The following is a 19,415-nucleotide window of genomic DNA, read 5'->3' on the forward strand; positions in this document are numbered from 1 at the left end:
TTGCAAAAGCCGAAGTACCTTGACACTTGGTGTTTTCTGTTGTGGTGAGCTCTGTCATTCATTCCCTAGGTTAAGGTTATAAATGAAAAGTCTTTTCTTAGCTTTTCCTTACATAAAAACTATTCATTCATTTCATTAACTTTTCAGAAAGCAGTTTTTAATAGATCTTATAAGAACATCTTCTTTTCTTGAAGCTTTTAATCAGACTGTCACCTTTTGCATATTTAACTAATTTTGTTTTTATTTAATATCCAGTTGGAAGTCCATTATTGACCATCTTCTGACTCATGAGAAAACAATGTTTAAAGATTTAATGAGTAAGTTCTTCTGTGTTACGTGCACATAAGTCACACTTTGAAGGACCGATGCTTTTGGCCATAGCTTTTGCTGCGCATTTCAGAACCCTGCTCACACCTTTTACAATGCCGTCTCAGCCGCAGGCTGCAATATGATGTACGTGATTTGCCAGCAGTAAATGGATGCACCTTCCTAGTTCCAGTCTGTTGGCAAGAATGCCTTTAACAACATTTTCTACAGTGTCATGGTGGAGAAATGCTTTGGAAAAGTAATGATAAGTTGACCATAATTTGTTAGGAGTTCTTTCCTGAACCTTATATCCTCTTCAAATACCAACTCATTAAGTGTTATGAAAGTAATAAGTCCTTTTATAAATGTGAATATCTGAATAATAATAACTACATGCCCTTACTCCATCAAGATTGTGATTTTTCACCAGGGAAGGTAGGAATTACACCAGTACAAATTTCCAGTCACTTACCTCTCATTGTAGTTTTCTCACTAAAGGGAGAACGTGTTTGCTCTATTTCTTCTAGACATGCAGAGCAGTTCTTTAAAACTGTTCTCCAGTTTTGAGCAGAAAGCCATGCTGCTAAAGCGCCAGGCTTTTGCTGTCTTCAGTGGAGAGCTTGATCAGTACCACCTTTACCTTCCTCTGATCCAAGGTAAGAAGGCCAGCCCCCTCCCCCCAGCCCACCCCCGACACACACACAGGCCCAAAGGGGATGAGAAGGCTGGCCCACAGCGTGTTTTGGCAGAATGGGGAGTCAGCAGGTGTGAATGTAGAACTTAGGAAACATATCGGTAAATCTGAAACTTCATTTTAAAAATCAGTTATTGCAGGGGAAGGGTATAGCTCAGGTGGTAGAGTTCATGCTTAACATGCATGAGGTCCTGGGTTCAATCCCCAGTACCTCCATCAAAAAAAAAATTAAATAAGTAAACCTAATTAATTCCCCTGCCTCCCCAAAAAGAAACTTTAAAAAATCAGTTATTATATATAAGACCATTAGTTTCTATAGGTAGTTTTTTAAAGTCTGGGATTTGATACAACATTGTAAACTGACTATACTTCAGTAAATATATATACATATCCAAAAACAATGTCTAGCAGTACTTTCTCAGCACTGCTTCTCCTCGATTCCTCCGGCAGCCCAGACACTTTTGAGTTTTCAATACTGAGTGAGGCTGGCGAAGGAGCAGGATTTTGGAGAAGTACCTCACTTTTCCTTGGCAGCCTTTTCTCTTCTTCATACTAGTGTTATTCCTTGTCTGCTTCAAAAAGGAATGATTGTGGATAATGGTACATGATTTTGGAGGGTTTTTTTTTCCTCCTGATAAAATGTTGAGAGGGCAGAGTGAACATTTTGTTTTAATTCTCAAATAGGAATGTGTTTTCCTTAAGGCTCATAGCCTGAATGGAATATAATAAATAATCTTTCAAGATTTGTATTAAATATCATAAAGACTAATGTAAAAGATAGTTTTACAAATATTAGAATTATGGTATAAATCCTTTTTGGGGGGTCAGTTTATTAAGGTATAATTTATATACAGTAAAAATCACCTTTCCGGTTTATACAGTTCTGTGAATTTTGATAAACACATATAGTCATATAACCACCACTGCAGTCAAAGTACAGAACATTTCCATCACCCCAGAAAGTTCCCTTTTGCCCCTCGGAAGTCAGCTCCTCCCATGACTCCCTGACCCCGTCAATCACTAAATCTGCTTTTGTTCATATAGTTTCATCTTTCCCAGAATGTCCTATACATGTGATTAGACGGTGTGTAGCCTTTGAGCCTGGCTCCTTTGACTTGCATGATGTATTTGAGAGTCGTTCTTTTGTATTATCAATAGCTTATTCCTTTTTATTACCACTTATTTGTAGTATTCCGTTGTGTGGTCTGTTTACCAGTTCACCAATGGAAGGGTATTCAGGTTGTTTCCACACAGAATTATGTCACAGATCTCTTATCCTGCTCTCTTAAAAACTGTAACTAACAGTTTACAAATCACTTGCCTCTGTATTGTCATTGTCCCCAGGATTGTTGATAGGCCCAGCCACTGAGGTCCTGAAGTGACAGAATTCAGAGTGTTCTTTGACAGTCTTGGGAGCAGTGGAGCAATGACGCCCCAGTCAAGGGCGTAGATGCATCCAGAAGCTTCTAAGTTGCACACCCTCGTAAATAGTTCAGGCCTAATCAGAAGAGGCAGGAATGGGGAACGTCTGCCATTTCTCCTCTGGGATAACATCTGGGGTCCTTTTCCCCTGATGACAGTGCCATCAAGTGGCCCCAAGGAGGTCAATCGATGAGCACAGGGTGAGGAAGTGAGCAGCTCCGTACACCTTGGCTTATAGTGACAAAGATTTTACATTGATCCCAAAAGAAGCTGTAAATAAGGTTAAAGCAGTTATTTTTTTAAAGGAGTGGGAGGACAACAAAATGCTGCTTGTCGAGGATGAAAGGAGGACAGGTATCACTGCCCCCCAACAAAGGCCCCTGACAAGGGGATCAGAAAGGTCTAGAGGCAGCACTCTGTTCCCTTTAAGCTGGATGAGGGTAGCTCATTCCAGGTCCACTGGGGTACTTGCCATCTTTTGTGTCTTCCTCATTGTCCTTGTATTAGCTCCATTTTTACATCAGGATTCTGATCCTCAGAGAGACTAGTACCTGCCCCTCTGGCTCCCAGCGATAGGCTGTGGTCCTCAGTAGGTGCCCTTCGAGACAGGTGGAGCAAGGGGACGACTCTAGTTCTACAGGTGGGAAACAGACTCAGTGAGATTGAGCGGCCAGCCTAAGCGAGGTTCTACAGCCTTGACAGTGGTACGTGGATGCTGGCTCAGGGCTTTTCCAGCTCTGTGCTCACAAGGACTCCTTAAGCCTGTAAGGTTTATCACTCAGCTAAGAAAGGAATATTAGAGATTGAGGAAAACTAGAGCTTCTAAAATCGATCGTCTTAGCTGAAGAATGATCTCATGAATTTAGCTTTTATTTGAAGCATCAATATAAAATATGCCGTATGTGTGCAAACCACTTTTTTTAATACTCTATTTTGAAATAGGTTAAGACTCACAAGAAGTTGCACAAATAGTACCTCGTGTTCCTGCTACTATTCCTCCAGCTTCCCCTGTGATCACATCTCATATAAACCTAGTCCATCGTCAAAACCAGCAAGTCGACGTGGGAATATTACCATAACCCAACTAGAGACTTTTTCAGATTTCACCAGTTTCTGCACGCACTCTTTTTGTGTTTGTGTGTATGTCTAGTTCTGTGAACATATACAAATTCTTGCAGCCAGCACCACATCCAGGATAGAGAACTCACTACAGAACAACCCCTCAAGTCACTCCTGCTTTATAGTCACCCTCCACCAACCCTAAGCCCTGGAAACTGCTCATCTGTTCCCCATCACTTTAATTTTGTCACTTTGATAATATTCTGTAAATGGAATCATATAGTATGTCACCTTTGGAAATTAGCTTTTTTCATTCAGTACAATGCCTTCGAGAACCATCCCAAGGCAAGTGGGGTACATTCATGGATGTGGCAAGAGTTTGATCCTTTTTAATGAGTGATAATGCTCCATTTTATGGATGTACCACAGTTCATTTATCCATTTACCTGATGGACATTTGGGTTGTTCCAGTTTCTGGTTATTACAAAGAAAGCCTCCATGATAAATCATTCATGTACCATTATTGTGTGGACATAAGGTGTCATTTCTCTAGGATGAATACACAAGGGTTTGATTACTGGGTCTTATGGTAAATGTGTGGTTGACTTTATAAGAAACTGCCAGACTGGTTTTCAGAGTGGATGTGCCATTTTGCATTCCCACTTACACAATAACTGAAGTGTCATTACCCCTTTGCTGTCTGTATGGTCTGCAGAGATATCCCTTCTTTCATCCCTGATATTGGTAATTTGCCTTTTCTCTTTTTTGGTCCGTCTTTCTAGAGATTTATCAATTTTATTCTTCCTTTCAAAGAATTAGATTTTAGTTTGATTGATTTTTTTCTATTTTTTTGTTTTGTTTGCAATTTCATTTATTTCTGCTCTTTATTATGTCCTTCTTTGTATTTGGGGTTTATTTTGTACTTTTTCTAGTCTCTTGAGGTACAGGCTTAGATTATAGATCTGAGTGCTGTCTTCATCTATAATGTAAGCATCTAGTGCGGTAAATTTCCCTCTCAGCAGTACTTCAGCTATATCCCACAAAATCTGATATTATATTTTAACTTTTTCATTTATGTATATTTATTTTTATTTCCTTTGATACTTCCTCTTTAGCCCATATCTTATTTAGAAGTTTGTTAATTTCCAAGTGTTTCCAGTTATCTTTCTGTTATTAATTTCTAGTTGAGTCTGTTATGGTCAGAGAACATTCTTCGTACGATTTAAATTTGTTGAAGTTACATTATATCGTAGATGATAAAACAGCCTTGGTGAATGTTCGATGAGCCCTTAATGAGAGGTGTTCTGCTGCTGCTGTTGAGTGGAGTGTTCTCCAAGTGTTGATTAGATCCTGTTAGTTGATGGTATTGCTCAGTTCTTCTGTATCTATACTGACTTCTTTCTTACACGTTCTATCAGTTATAGGATAGGGATGTTGAAGTTCAACTATAGTTGTCAGTACTTACTCTGGTTTGAGTTTCATCAGTTCTTACTTCATGTATTTTATACCTCTGTTGTTTGGAGCATAAACATATAAGAATATTATAGCACAGGGAAATATATACAAGATCTTGTGGTAAGTAGCTCACAGCGAAAAAAAAGATGTGACAATGAATATATGTATGTTCATGTATAACTGAAAAATTGTGCTCTACACTGGAATTTGACACAACATTGTAAAATGACTATAACTCAATAAAAAAAAGTTTAAAAAAAAGAGGAAAAAACTTTTCAGATTATTAATGTATCTTCTTGTTGAATTGACCTTACTACTATGTAATGTCCCTCTTTGACCCTGGTACTTTTCTTTGCTCTGAAGTCTATTTTGTTTTGTATTAATAGAGCCACTCCAGTTTTCTTAAAATTTTTGCATAGTGTATCTTTTTCCATTCTTTTACCATAAACCTACCTATATCATTACATCTGAAGTGAGTTCTGTGTAAGATAGCATATAATTGGGTCATTCCTTTAATCCGTTCTAACAATTGCTCTCTTTTAATTAGTATGTTGAGACAGTTTGCCTATAATGTAATTATTGCCATGTCAGGATTTATTATGCCTTTTTATTTATTTTCTGTTTGTTCCTTGTTTTTCACTCCTGTTTCCCTCTTCCTATTTTCTTGAGTTACTTTCACGTTTTTTCAGCATTCCATTTTGATTTACTTAAAGTGGTTCTGGGGTATATCTCTTTATATAGTTTTTTGCAGTGGTTGCTCTAGAGATTACAGTAAACATAAAATGTACATACTTACGGTGATCTACTAGTATCAACATTTTACCACCGTTTTGGATGCTTTTCTCTTCTCCCATATGATAGTTGTCTGAAATACTACCTTTATTTATGCTGGGAACCTCAAGAGGTAGTGATACACTTTTTGCTTTTACTGTCCAACATAATTTAAATACTCAAGAGGAAAGAATATTATTTTTACTTGTGTATTTACCCTTTCTGTTGCTCTTTAGTCATTCCCCATTTTTCATGTGTCCTACTGTTATTTCTTTTTTCTTTTTTTTACATTTTTTATTGATTCATAATCATTTTACAGTGTTGTGTCAAATTCCAGTGTTCAGCACAATTTTTCAGTCATTCATGGACATATACACACTCATTGTCACATTTTTTTCTCTGTGATTTATCATAACATTTTGTGGATATTTCCCTGTGCTATACAGTGTAATCTTGTTTATCTATTCTACAATTTTGAAATCCCAGTCTATCCCTTCCCACCCTCTCCCCCCCCCCCCCCCCCCGGTAACCACAAGTCTGTATTCTCTGTCTGTGAGTCTATTTCTGTCCTGTATTTATGCTTTGTTTTTGTTTGTTTGTTTGTTTTTGTTTTTTAGATTCCACATATGAGCAATCTCATATGGTATTTTTCTTTCTCTTTCTGGCTTACTTCACTTAGAATGACATTCTCTAGGAGCATCCATGTTGCTGCAAATGGCATTATGTTGTCGGTTTTTATGGCTGAGTAGTATTCCATTGTATAAATATACCACATCTTCTTTATCCAGTCACCTGTTGATGGACATTTAGGTTGTTCCCATGTTTTGGCTATTGTAAATAGTGCTCCTATGAACATTGGGGTGCAGGTGTCATCCTGAAGTAGATTTCCTTCTGGGTACAAGCCCAGGAGTGGGATTCCTGGGTCATATGGTAAGTCTATTCCTAGTCTTTTGAGGAATCTCCACGCTGTTTTCCATAGTGGCTGCACCAAACTGCATTCCCACCAGCAGTGTAGGAGGGTTCCCCTTTCTCCACAGCCTCTCCAGCATTTGTCATTTTTGGATTTTTGAATGACGGCCATTCTGACTGGTGTGAGGTGATACCTCATTGTAGTTTTGATTTGCATTTCTCTGATAATTAGTGATATTGAACATTTTTTCATGTGCTTTTTGATCATTTGTATGTCTTCCTTGGCGAATTGCTTGTTTAGGTCTTCTGCCCATTTTTGGATTGGGTTGTTTATTTTTTTCTTATTGAGTCGTATGAGCTGCTTATATATTTTGGAGATCAAGCCTTTGTCGGTTTCACCTGCAAAAATTTTCTCCCATTCCATAGGTTTTCTTCTTGTTTTATTTCTGGTTTCCTTTGCTCTGCAGAAGCTTGTAAGTTTCATTAGGTCCCATTTGTTTATTCTTGCTTTTATTTCTTCTAGGAGAAAATTTTTGAAATGTATGTCAGATAATGTTTTGCCTATGTTTTCCTCTAGGAGGTTTATTGTATCTTGTCTTATGTTTAAGTCTTTAATCCATTTTGAGTTGATTTTTGTATATGGTGTAAGGATGTGTTCTAGCTTCATTGTTTTACATGCTGCTGTCCAGTTTTCCCAACACCATTTGCTGAAGAGACTCTCTTTATTCCATTGTATATTCTTGCCTCCTTTGTCGAAGATGAGTTGACCAAAAGTTTGTGGGTTCATTTCTGGGCTCTCTATTCTGTTCCATTGGTCTATATGTCTGTTTTGGTACCAATACCTGTTATTTCTTTTCAGTCTGAATAACATCATTGTGCTGTTCTTTTAGTGCAAAGCCACGGGCAACAACTTTTCTTAGTTTTCCTTCATTGAGACTTTTTTCCCACCCTTATTCACCTTGTTTTGGTTTTGTTTTTTTCCTCTCACCTTCATTCTGGAAGGATGTTTTCACAGAAAATAGAAAATTCCGGGTTGAAGTTCTTTTCTGTTAGCACTTGAAAAATGGCTGCTACTTTTTGACTCTGTAGTTTCTAAAGAGAAATCTGCTACCATTTGAATTATTGTCCCTTTCAGGTCATGTATAATTTCCCTCTGACTGCTCTCAAAAATTTTTCTTTGTCTTTAGTTTCCATAAGTTTGATTATGTGACTGAACATGATTTCTTTGATTTTACCCTCTTTAGAGTTCACTTAGCTTCTTGTATTTGTAGATGTATGTCTTTCACCAGCTTTGGAAAGTTTCCAGTCTTTTTTTTTTCCAACCTTTTTTCCAACCTTTACTCTTTTTACTCTCCTTCTGGGACATTGGTGCACAAATGTTAGATCTTTTGTTGTCCCACTGGCCCACGAGACTGTTCATTTCTTTTTTGTGACGTTTTTCTCTCTCCTTTGTTCAGTTTGAGTAATTTCTGTTGATTCTGTCTTCAGTTTCCCTCTTCTCTGTCATCTCCATTCTGCTGTTGAGCTCATCAGTAAGGTTTTCCATCTTGGTGATTCTATTTTTTAGTTTTAAATTTTCTATTAACTTTTCTTTGTATCTTCTATTTCTTTGCTGACAGTTTCTATTTTTCACATGTTTCAAGTGTCCATAATTGATTATTGAAGTATTTTTAGATAGCAACTTTAAAATCCTTTTCTAATAATTCCAACTTCTGTATTATCTCTGCATTGGTGTCTTTTGGGTATCTTTTCTCATTCAAGTTGAGACTTTTTTTTGGCATTCCAAGTTATTCTTTTCAATTGCCTAGGCTGGGATAAAATTAAAAATTAAATTAAAAAAATTTTTAAAAACCCAGGGGAACCCACTTCCAGGTCATTCCTTAAGTTCTAAGGAGACTACCTAGTCCTGCCACCTTTCCTTCACCTGTTTTCTGATAGTTGGTTTATGTCTTTTGTTCAAATTTTTTTGGTCCATTTCTTTGCAGTCAGAAAAATAGGATGTAACATACTTACTCCATCTAGTCCACAAGCACAAACCACTCTTTAAAAATGCCAACTTGTTTGTCAAATACCTGAGCTATGCATGCTTTTTCATTTGGTCAGAGTACTTTTAAAGGGAGAAATAAAAACCCACTTAAATACCTCAAATAAAGAGAAGTTTGTTACCAGTGTGCTACAGTGAATCTTCACTAGCATGACTGTAGTTCAGCTGTTTGCTACAGCAATTTGTTATGTTCCTAAGAAACCACAGATTATGGAGGGGCAAATCACAGTTCTGCAAACAGTTATTTCAGTGGAAAAGTGAGGAAGTCTGTTAGGGACTAGAGTTTAACCCATTTTTTAAAAAGTTTTTATTCAAGTGTAGTGGATTTACAATGTTAGTTTTAGGTGTACAGCAAACTGATTCAGTTATACATGTGCATACATATACCATAACTTTTTTATTCCTGCAGGAATTCAAGTTTTTGTCATGGCCATCAAATCTAAACTTTACTGAATATTTCTATTTTATTCACTCACTCCATTTGCCACTCCTCACCCCCGAAATATAGTGTCATCTGGCAACCAGTCTATGCAGTCTTATAGTTGCATCACTCACCAGGGACTGTCTTTGGTTTCTATGTCTTGTTTCATCTTCTTAGAAGAACATTCACTTGATCATTGATCATCCAGTGGCTCTCTGGCTTGAGCCAGAAGCATGTGCCTTTCTACTCAGTTGTAGCAGGAGGATCAGAGGCTCTTAGTTTACTTCCTTTAAACAAAGGCCACGAACTGCTGCCCCTCACAAAGAAGCAGGCTGGGGGCAAACAAGGGCACAGAACCATTCTCCCACACCCATTTCACATACAGGGCTGTTGTCAGATGTCGAAGCAATTGCAGTTTTATTTTTCCTCTTTGTTGAATGAGAAGCTCCAAACTGCCTATGTGTGTGACATCTCTAAAATCTTCTTCCCGTAGAACGCCTGACAGACAATCTCAGAGTTGGACGGACATCCCTAGTTGCTGCTCAGATGTTTCTTTTTTTCAGAGTTTTGCTGCTAAGAATATCTCCTCAACATTTGACTTCACTGTGGCCAATAATGGTCTCTGAATTGGTAAGTAAGACTATTTTACTCTTGAAAGCAAAGATGGAGCTTTTAAAAATGCTTCTTCAGCAATAATATATTATTTAATACATATCTAATTTTATCTGCAGAACTTTTAATCAAGTTTGTAGCACATAGCTCTTGGTTAAATAGAGATATTTTATCCTTTAATCATACTTGATCTCTCAACTGTCCATTATTTCAAATAATTTGTACTGTTTGATATTATTTGCTATTTTAAACTTTTTTTCCGCTTTTATTGAGGTATGTGACATACAGCACTGTGTTAGTTTAAGGTGTACAACATAGTGATTTATCTGAAACATCATGAAATGATTACCACAATAAGTTCAGTTAACATCCATCATCTCATATAGATACACAAAGAAAAAAACAAGAAAAAAATTTTTTTCCTCGTGATGACAACTCTAAACTTTCGTATATAACCTACAGCAGTGTTACCTATAGTCCTCATGCTGTATGTTACATCCCTAGGACTTATTTATAACTCAGGTTTATACCTTCTGACCACTCTAATCCGTTTTCCCTCCCCTTACCCTCTGCCTCTGGTAACCACAAATCTAATCTCTTTTTCTATGAGTTTAGTTTCATTTTGATTTTGTTTTGTTTTTCAGATTCCAATTATAAGTGAGATGTGTACCATTTTCATCTTTCTCTTCTGACTTATTTCACTTAGTATAATGCCCTTAAGGTCCTTCTATGTTGTTGCAAATGGCAGGGTTCCTCCTTTTTAATAGCTGAATAATATTCCACTGTATACATATACAACAATTTCCTTATCCATTCATCTGTCCATGGACACTTAGGTTGTTTCCATGTCTTAGCTATTGGAAATAATGCTGCAGTAAACATGGGGGTGCAGATATCTCTTTGACAGTATTTTCATTTCCTTTGGGTATATTCCCCAAAGTAGAATTGCTGGATCATATGGTAGCTGTATTTTTAATCCTTTGAGGAACCTTCATACTGTTTTCCATAGTGGCTGCACCAGTTTACAATCCTACCAAGAGTACACAAGGGTTCCCTTTTCTCCACATCTTTACCAACATTTGTAATCTCTTTTTGATGACTGCAGCTCTAACAGGTGTGAGGTGATAGCTCACTGTGGGATTTAAAAAAATTTTTTTTAATTGAAGTATGGTTGATATACATTGTTTCAGGTGTACAGCAAAGTGATTCAGTTATATATATATATTCTTTTGTGGATTTTTTCCATTATAGGTTATTACAAGATTCATTGTAGTTTTCATTTGCATTTTTCTGATGATTAGTGATATTGAGCATCTTTTCATGTACCTATTGGCCATTCAGATATTTTCTTTGTGAAAGTGTCTATTAAGGTCCTTTGCCCATTTTTTAGTTGGATTATTTGCTTTTTTTTTTTTTTTTTGCTATTGAGTTGTATGAGTTTTTTAAAAATATATTTTGGATAGTATCCTCTTATCAGATACGGTTTGCTAATATTTTTCACCTATTTCATAGGCTGTCTTTTCATTTTGTTGTTTCTTTTGCCTTATTTGCTATTTTTATGGACATACAAATTTTGAACATTAAAGTATGTTTAATCTCTCTCAAATAGTAACTTCACTTTTTTTTTTAAGATTCATACATTCATACAGCTTGAAGAAGATCTGAAGGAGGATGAATCATTGAGGTAAGTAGTGCAAGGGTCTGTGCACATATGTGAGGTTAATGGACATCACTGTATGACGTAGATTAATAATGCTAAACAGTATTTTTTCGAAGTACTTGTGAGGGGTCAGTTGCTATTCTGAACATTGCTTGAAAGGAAAACCTTCTTAGGGGATGTTGCATAAGCAAATGGGTTCCAGCAGATGTGAATGAATTTATAACAAGAGTTTCTTTGCAAATTTATAGAAACAGCAACAAAATCAACAGAATGAAAGTTTCAGTCTCTGATGGAAATGGGCCCTCGATGGGGGAGATACCCCAGAGTGAACTCATCTTATATTTATCAGCTTGCAAATTCTTGGACACAGCACTTTCTTTTCCACCTGACAAGATGCCATTATTTCAAACGTAAGTCAGAGAAGACCACGTGTCTTCTTTGAAAGAGGTGACTTTTCTTTCCTCGTAAGCACTTTCTCTTGTTTTTTTCCTGTACAGCATGTGAGATACCACAGTATGAGTTACTAGTGACCAGTGAGCCTGCTCAGAACACCACGTTTCAGATTACTTGCAACATCTGTGGTTTCATGAACTTGGCTCACAGTAGTGTTTATGGATGGGTTTCGTGTGTGTGTGTGTGTGTGTGTGTGTGTGTGTGTGTTTAGGTAGTTTTTGCTACTGGGGGCTTATAAAACAGACTCACCCGCTGGTGGTCCTCATTGCATTTATGTAGGTTTTTTTTTGTCTGTTTGTTTTTAATTGAATAAATTGAACACACTGTCTCCAATTCACTCTGTCCTTGTTGGCTCACATTTCCTGTAGGCTTAACACAGCTGCTCATATGTTTAATTTCATGCCTGGCCCCAGATGCCACTTCTCTCTGTCCTGTCCCCCGAAAGAGAGCAATCATGTAGAAAGGTTTGTGGTTAGAAACACTAAGTGAAAGAAGACAATCTGAAACAGCTGCATACTGTATGATTCCAATTATTTGATGTTCTGTAAAAAGCAAAACAGTGGAGACAGTAAACAGATCAGTGCGTGCCAGGGGCGAGGAGAGAGGGAAGCTGAGCAAAGAGGATTTTTAGGGCAGTGAAACTACTCTGTATGATACTATAATGTGGCTGCATATCATTACACATTTGTCCAAACCCAGAGAATGCACAATGCCACGAGTGAACCCTAAGGTAAAGTAATAGTAATAGCTGATGAGTCAGTGTCAGTTCATTGATTGTAACCAATGTACCCCTCTGGTTGGAGGTGTTAAAAGTTGGAGAGGCTGTGCATGGCAGAGGGGAGCAGGGGCATATGGGAAACCTCTGTACTTTCTGCTCAATTTTACTATGACCTGCTCTAAAAAGTTGTGTTTTTTTTTAAATGTATGCATAGCAGCATTATTCATAACAGGCAAAAAGTAGAAAAAACCTAAATGTCCATCAGTTGACAGATGGATAAATAACATGTGATATACAGTAAGAGATTCCACAATAGAAAGAAATGAAGTCCTGACATGTGCTGCACCATGGATGAACCTTGACAGTATTATGAAAGAAGCCAGTCACAAACAGCCGCATGCTGTGTGATTCCACTTATATGAAATGTCCAGAATAAAAAATCTGTACAGACAGAAGATAGATTAGTGGTTGCCCAGACCAAAGGGGTGTAGTGGATTGAGTGGATTGATGGCTAAAGGGAGCAGGGATTCTATTTGGGTTTATGAAAATATCCTAAAATTGATTATGGTGATGGATATAAAATTCTGTGAATATACCAAAAACTATTGAACTGTACACTTTAAATGGGTGAATTGCATGGTATGTGAATTACATCTCAATAAAACTATTTAAAAACTTTAAGTGGGCTCTGAGCCAGCATGCCTGATGTCAGATTTTTTTCCTCCAGTTATAGGTGGGCATTTGTTCCTGAAGTGGACACAGAGGGCCCTGCCTTCTCATCAGATCTAGAGGAGAATCACCAAGAATGTAAACCCCACACTGTCCGGATTCTCGAACTTCTAAAATTAAAATACGGGGTAAATGTTTTCCCTTTTAAAATGGATACTTGTGGCAGAGGGGAGGAGGGCTGAGCAGGGAGTGAAGTACTCCATACTCCATTTGATTTCAGTGACTTTGAACAGTTTTCAAAATGTCTTCTTATCTGAGTGTTCAAACTGGGAGGTGCTCATAAATTCCATCTTGGTTTCGTCATTTGTATGTGACTTTGTCATCCCAGTTGCTAGGAGGTAAAGCTTCCTGGGTGACAGTGTCACACAGAAGTAGTCAGGCCCACAGAATCCCTGTGTTACTTGGAGGCTGGACCGGCAGGAGGGGCGGGCAGGGGCCCCGGTCAGGGGGACTTGGGGCAAATCCTGGTGGAATACGGCAGCTGACGACCTGGGATTTGAGTTCACACTGCTGCCAGCAGTGCTGACAGTGACTTTTCATGAAGGACCTGGCCAAAGGTTTTGCCGCCCGCACGTGCTCCACGTGCCTAACTCTTAGCAAAGCTGAGGGATTGTTGTGTTTTTCGCAGGAAATCGGCAGTTCGGATGAGACGACCATGAAGAGCGAACTCCCTCTTCTGCGCCAGCATTCTCTTCCCAGCATCAGGCAATTGATACCATTCTTCAAGACTCTAAATTGTGCTTTTAAAACCCAAAATAAACTGCCTGCTGACACCCAAGGCCCTCCACTCATAGAGTTCCCCATCACAGACGGCCCAAAGGCCCTGAAACAACTGGAAGAATGTGTTGAATGTGATTTTTTGGAACATCTGGAATGTTAGCCTTGTAAGACAGAATGTATTTAATCCACTTACTGCTGCTTCAATGACAACCAGGATACTATTCCAGACAAGAAAGGAGCCAGGATATACTGCTGTTAAGCAAGTCTATTTCAATTTTGAAAGTGAATTTCAGATAATTTTCTGGTGGGCAACAAAACACGCCTCCCTGAATGCCTTGTAATACATTTAGATCTAATTTTATGTTTCTTCCTCAATTTATGTAAAGAAAATAAAATTAATATATCATCTAACAGTGGCATAAAATTTGTAATATGGAGTAAAAGGTGAAGAGAATGAAGAGTTGTTTTCTTTGTTGATGTAGATAGATGGGTCTGTGTGTATGCATTTCTCTGAAAGTGTAAACCTATTGAATATTATTTTTTTAACTTGTCATACATGTCCCTTTAAGCATTTATATTGGTACTGCATTTTTTCATGAAAATACATTATTTTCTGAAAATACTAATTGCCCGTGACCATTGACTATTCAGCAGAGGCGAGAGTTGAAGATATCTCAGTGTATTTAACCCTCGCTCACTAAAAGCACATGTTTGCTCTGTTCTGCTGGGTAAGAAAGACACAGTTTTCAAACCTCTGACAGCTGTAACCTTAGTTGTGTACCAGAATGTGCCTTGCCAGCACTCTCCATTTAACATCAATCAATCAGCCTGGTCACGGAGCCGTTAAGGCCCGGAACTGCTATCAGAGAAGCTCACTCTTTGGACTCCTCCTTCTTACTCTGTCCTTTTGGGATCTCTTTAAGCATTTTGCAGACATCACTGTTCATTAAAATAATCTGTTCCTCGGCACAGACTCCTCCAGGCTGGCAGCATGTCTTCCCATTCTTTTCAAGCCTCCCTGTCTTACGCCAACCACCCTATTTAGAATCCCGCCTGGCGCCCGTCCTCCGCGGGGGGGTGCTCACTTTGCGCCAGTGCGTGGGGCTTGCCTGCCAGACCTGCCTGCCTCATGTCCCCTTTTCAGCCACCAAGGCCATAAAGTCACTTTGCCGGTCAGATGATGCATACTGTCCTAACGTGTGCTCTCAGATCCATCCTCTTGTAGATGGGGTGTTTGGGAATTTGACCAACATTACAGGTTAAGTTTCTCCTCACATCCTCTTGCTTATTAGTATGTGTGCAGCACAGAAGCAGTTTGTGTCACTAGCCCCCACATAGCATTTGGGCAGCACAGAACCACTTGGTTCCCTAAATAAGGGCTAAAAATCAGAGTCAAAAAGCACTAAATACATGGGTATTCATACAAATGTATGTTAAAAATTAGGTGGAAACTGCTGGTTTTGTACATAGAGGGTATCTTTAAAATCATTTGCAGGTTTGGTCACTAAAATGTTAAATCTTGAAATGTAGAATTATAAATTGTATGTAACTTATATGAGGACTTCCCCATAATTCAGATTGTAAGGAGGTAACCATATGCTGATTAGTAGTTAACATCAGGGTGGGTGCATACAGTCACCTATCAAAATTAACAAAACTAATAGCTTACTTATATCACCAGTAGATATTATGCTACAAAAGGTAGTTCTTGTATCTGTCCTTAGGTTTACAAAGTTTGTTTTTCACTTTTTTTCTCTCCAGTATCTAAAACAACTTAATGGTCTCTGTCAATGCCATATGTAATTTAATCTTTATTTATTAAACAGAAATCTTGAAAGGGATTCAACAATACATCTGTTTACCACAGAACACTAAAAAAGTCTTATTGGGGAGAAGGGTGTAGCTCAGTGGTAGAGTGCATGTTCAGCATGCACGCGGTCCTGGGCTCAATCCCAAGTACTTACGTTGAAAAAAAAAAAAAACCTAACAATAAATAAATAAATAAATAGACCTAATGCCCCCCCCCCAAAAAAAAGAAAAAAATAAGTGCTCAAAAAAAGAAGTCTTATAAATGTGATGGACGTCTAAATCCCTTGTCAGCATATATACTACAGTGGTTGAGGGCACAGGCTCTGAAGTCAGTTTGCCTAGATTGACTATTCAGCCTTCCCCACTTGCTAGGCTGGGCAAATCCTGTGTGTCTCAGTTTTCTCATCTATAAAATGGAAATATCAATGGTAACTACCTTAGAGTCGGAGCAACTAACCACCCCTGTGCTACCTCTGTGGTCTGTATAAAGTTTTGATCGTGCACTCATCAGTAAAAATGAAACTTGTACCCACCCCTCAGTGTCACCAACCCTGTGTGTTACATTAATTAACCTGAGTACTAACATATTGTGTGTTCTACAAAAGAGAAAAATGGAGGTTTTTTAAGTATGAGGAAAAACAAAATTAGCAATTCTTTTTTTGTTCTTCCCAGTGGAGATTCTTCTGTATCCCACTTTGAAGACAATGCCTCTGACTCAGTTCCTCCCAGAAGAAGTTAAGCCAGGTGTCCAGCCCAGGGACCAAAGTGCCACTGCTCTGAGGGCAAAGCGTTGGGACTGGTGTTCTGACAAAGCAGAGCTTTTAACACACAGAGCTGCAGGACGTGTGGTGGGAACGTGGTCTGCATGTGTGGTCCTTCCCACTGCAGTGCTTCCCAGGGCCAGGCGTGGTGCTGCGTGTGTCACGTGCCTGATTTCCTAACCCCCTTAGGAGGCAGGGACTGTTACTCAATTCTATAAAGTCAGCAGAGCCAGGAACTGAAACCCAGGTTTGTCTTGCTCTAGAACGTGACATTCTCAACCGCGGTGCCGAGAAAGTGAAACAGGAAAACCCCGAGAGGGCTGCTGCTCTTTCATGATGTGAAGAAGAGTTTCGGTGCTACCCCACCCAGTGGGCTTCCTGCCAAGCCAGCTTATCCTGGAGCACAGCACAGAGGTGGCGGCTCCTGGCTCTCGAGGTGTGGTGAGGTGTGTTTCAAAGGAGATAAGCCTTATTTTCCAGTATTTGTGTTATGCCCAGTTAATTTAGGAATAGAAGTAACTAGGTTCATGGAAATAGTTGATGAAGCCTGTTGTTAAAAGTTTTGAACAACTTGGGAGACCAGGCAGGATCTGGCCTTTGGAATTAAATGCTCTGCTGTAGGACTATGCCTTCTACCAGGTATTAATTGCATTTTCATAGGGCACACAAAGTGATGAACATGCAAAAGTAAAACCATCAAAGAAGAGAATACTGTGCATATGGATGTGGGCCAGTGAAGGAATCCACCCATTCCTTAGTAAGGGGCAACTGAACATTGTAAGAATCACCACAGTAGTGTCTTATCACGCTTACATATTTTGTTAGATTGTGTAGTAATCATTCCACAACTTGTATTCCATCATCTTCAACGGGACTTTGTGCTGTCTCTGAAGTTCAGAGCAAAGAGACCCCTTCACGCGTTTTTTGGAATGCTTATGAGGACCCTGCAGTTAGAAACCTGTCAGTTGTGGTTAGAATCCGGCAAAGCAACATTTAAAAGGGGTCCCCACTCCTGCATGTGAACAGACTTATCCAGAGAGCTTGCTACCTTGCAGAATGCCTACCCTCCTCTCCAGAGAGTTTGGATCAGTAGACGGGGTAACACTGGGGAATCTGTGTGTATAATAAATTGTTTTTCATGCCAGTGCTTCCCGGACCACTTGGAGAAACATGAGTTTGCAGAGCAACGCATTCACAAAGATGACAGTTCTTACGTGATCGAGGAGGAAGCCCTTGAGGCTAAAGCTTGTCTGGTTCTCATCCTATACAGGTAGCTCTTTCCAAGTGGTTCTCCATCTAAATCAAATAAGCCCACCTTTAAACCAAGGGGGGAAAGGACTTTAAAATTAGATCTGGGAAGGGAGTATGACAGTTCGTCAAAGAGTTTAAAATAGAATTACCCCTCTGATCCAGCAATTCCACTAAAAACTGAAATCAAGTTCAGGAAGAGAGATTTGTAGTCCCATGTTCATGGCAGCATTATCCACAATAACCAAGAGGTGGAAATAACCTGAATGTCTATCGACGGATGAATGGATAAACAGAATGTGGTATATGGTGGAATATTCAGCCTTAGAAAGGAAGGAAATTCTCACATGGATAAATCTTGAGGACATTATGCTGAGTGAAATAAACCAGTCGCAAAAGGACAACTACTATATGATTCCACTTATATGAGGTACATGAAACTGTCAAATTCATAGAAAAAGGAACTAGAACAGTCGTCATCAGGGGCTGGGAGGAGGAAGGAAGGAGGAGTTAGTGTTTAATGGGGACGGAATTTCAGTTTGGGATGACAAAACATTTATGGAGATGGATGGTGCTGATGGTCGCACGACAATGTGAATGTAATTCATGTCACTGAATTGTACACTCAGAAAGGGTTAAAATGATCAATTTTATGTTCTGTATATGATACCACAATAAAATCTTAAAACAGTGAGGACAGAGGAGATAGCCAAGGCTCCTCCTTACCTAGAGAACAAACATCTGTGCTATCCTGAGTTCCCCCCAAAACCAACCAGAGCAGATGGGAGGTGGGAGATTAAGGAGAGAAACTTGCCTCTCAATGCTTCAGCTTTAGAAAAAGCTGTTACTTAATATTTTACTCTAAATTGAAATCGTAGTAATGACCCCGGGGGCCTGACTGGGCTTTCCAGCCTCTTTCCTAAAGCCCTCGGCCATCTCTCCTGTCTCCTCCAACCACTCAGGGCTTCTCACCTGCATTTCTTATGTATGTTCTTTCATCTGCTTGAAGCTATTTTCTCCTCCTCTTTCACCTGGCGAAGTCCTGCTCAAATCATTTGTTGGTTTACTTAGCAAATATGTAGGAGCCCATCTTTGAGATCCAAACTCCTCAGTCTTGCTTCTCTCTGCACTTCCTCAGGCACAGCAAGTGGCCCTACGGATGCACCTAGTAATGCAGTGGTCCATCACTGATACAGGGCAAGGGCCCTTTTGTGGAAAAGGCAGAGCCAGCATCTTCGGTTCCTTCAGTGTCTGGCATATACAGGCAGCCAGTAGGTAATTGAAAGAAGACTGTAAAGGTTGATTTATCTGTCCAAGGTGGTGCTGGAAGGAAGAAAAAGAATAGTAAATCAAATGAATGAATTTGTAGGACTAGAGAACGTGGGCTCAGGGAACAGTGGATTTTCAGCCCTAATCTTGGACTCTCCATCACTCTAAGACTCCCCTCGCTGAGGTTCCTGTGGTTTTGCTGAGCACCACTTCAGACACACGAGAGCGCTCTGCTGGGCATGCTTTCCTCTCTCTTTCCTGCTGGTCCCAGAACTGCCTGATTACATAGATTCCGAGCCGAACTCGCCTGAAGCATCTCTGTGAGGACTGCTATGTCTTTACTGGGCTCGTCCTT

The 19,415-nt window shown here is 39.2% G+C and overlaps 1 protein-coding gene and 1 non-coding gene across 3 annotated transcripts in view; both read left to right on the forward strand.

Moving 5' to 3' along the window:
- Positions 1–14,431, forward strand: part of DOP1B (DOP1 leucine zipper like protein B) — a 103,445-nt gene extending 89,014 nt beyond the window's left edge. For both annotated transcript variants that reach the window (XM_072969030.1, XM_072969035.1), the window contains exons 31-37: positions 256–317; positions 834–962; positions 9,575–9,711; positions 11,325–11,377; positions 11,602–11,763; positions 13,252–13,381; positions 13,882–14,431. In XM_072969030.1, the coding sequence (XP_072825131.1) occupies positions 256–317; positions 834–962; positions 9,575–9,711; positions 11,325–11,377; positions 11,602–11,763; positions 13,252–13,381; positions 13,882–14,133 (925 nt within the window). In that variant the 3' untranslated portion in view covers positions 14,134–14,431. The remainder of the gene's footprint in view (positions 1–255; positions 318–833; positions 963–9,574; positions 9,712–11,324; positions 11,378–11,601; positions 11,764–13,251; positions 13,382–13,881) is intronic.
- TRNAV-AAC (transfer RNA valine (anticodon AAC)) lies at positions 1,142–1,216 on the forward strand. The gene has a single exon. It is a non-coding gene; the product is annotated as a tRNA-Val (tRNA).
- Positions 14,432–19,415: the final 4,984 nt, after the last annotated feature.

Source organism: Vicugna pacos, chromosome 1 (genome assembly GCF_048564905.1).
Source record: "Vicugna pacos chromosome 1, VicPac4, whole genome shotgun sequence".
In the NCBI taxonomy this organism is placed as follows: domain Eukaryota; kingdom Metazoa; phylum Chordata; class Mammalia; order Artiodactyla; family Camelidae; genus Vicugna; species Vicugna pacos.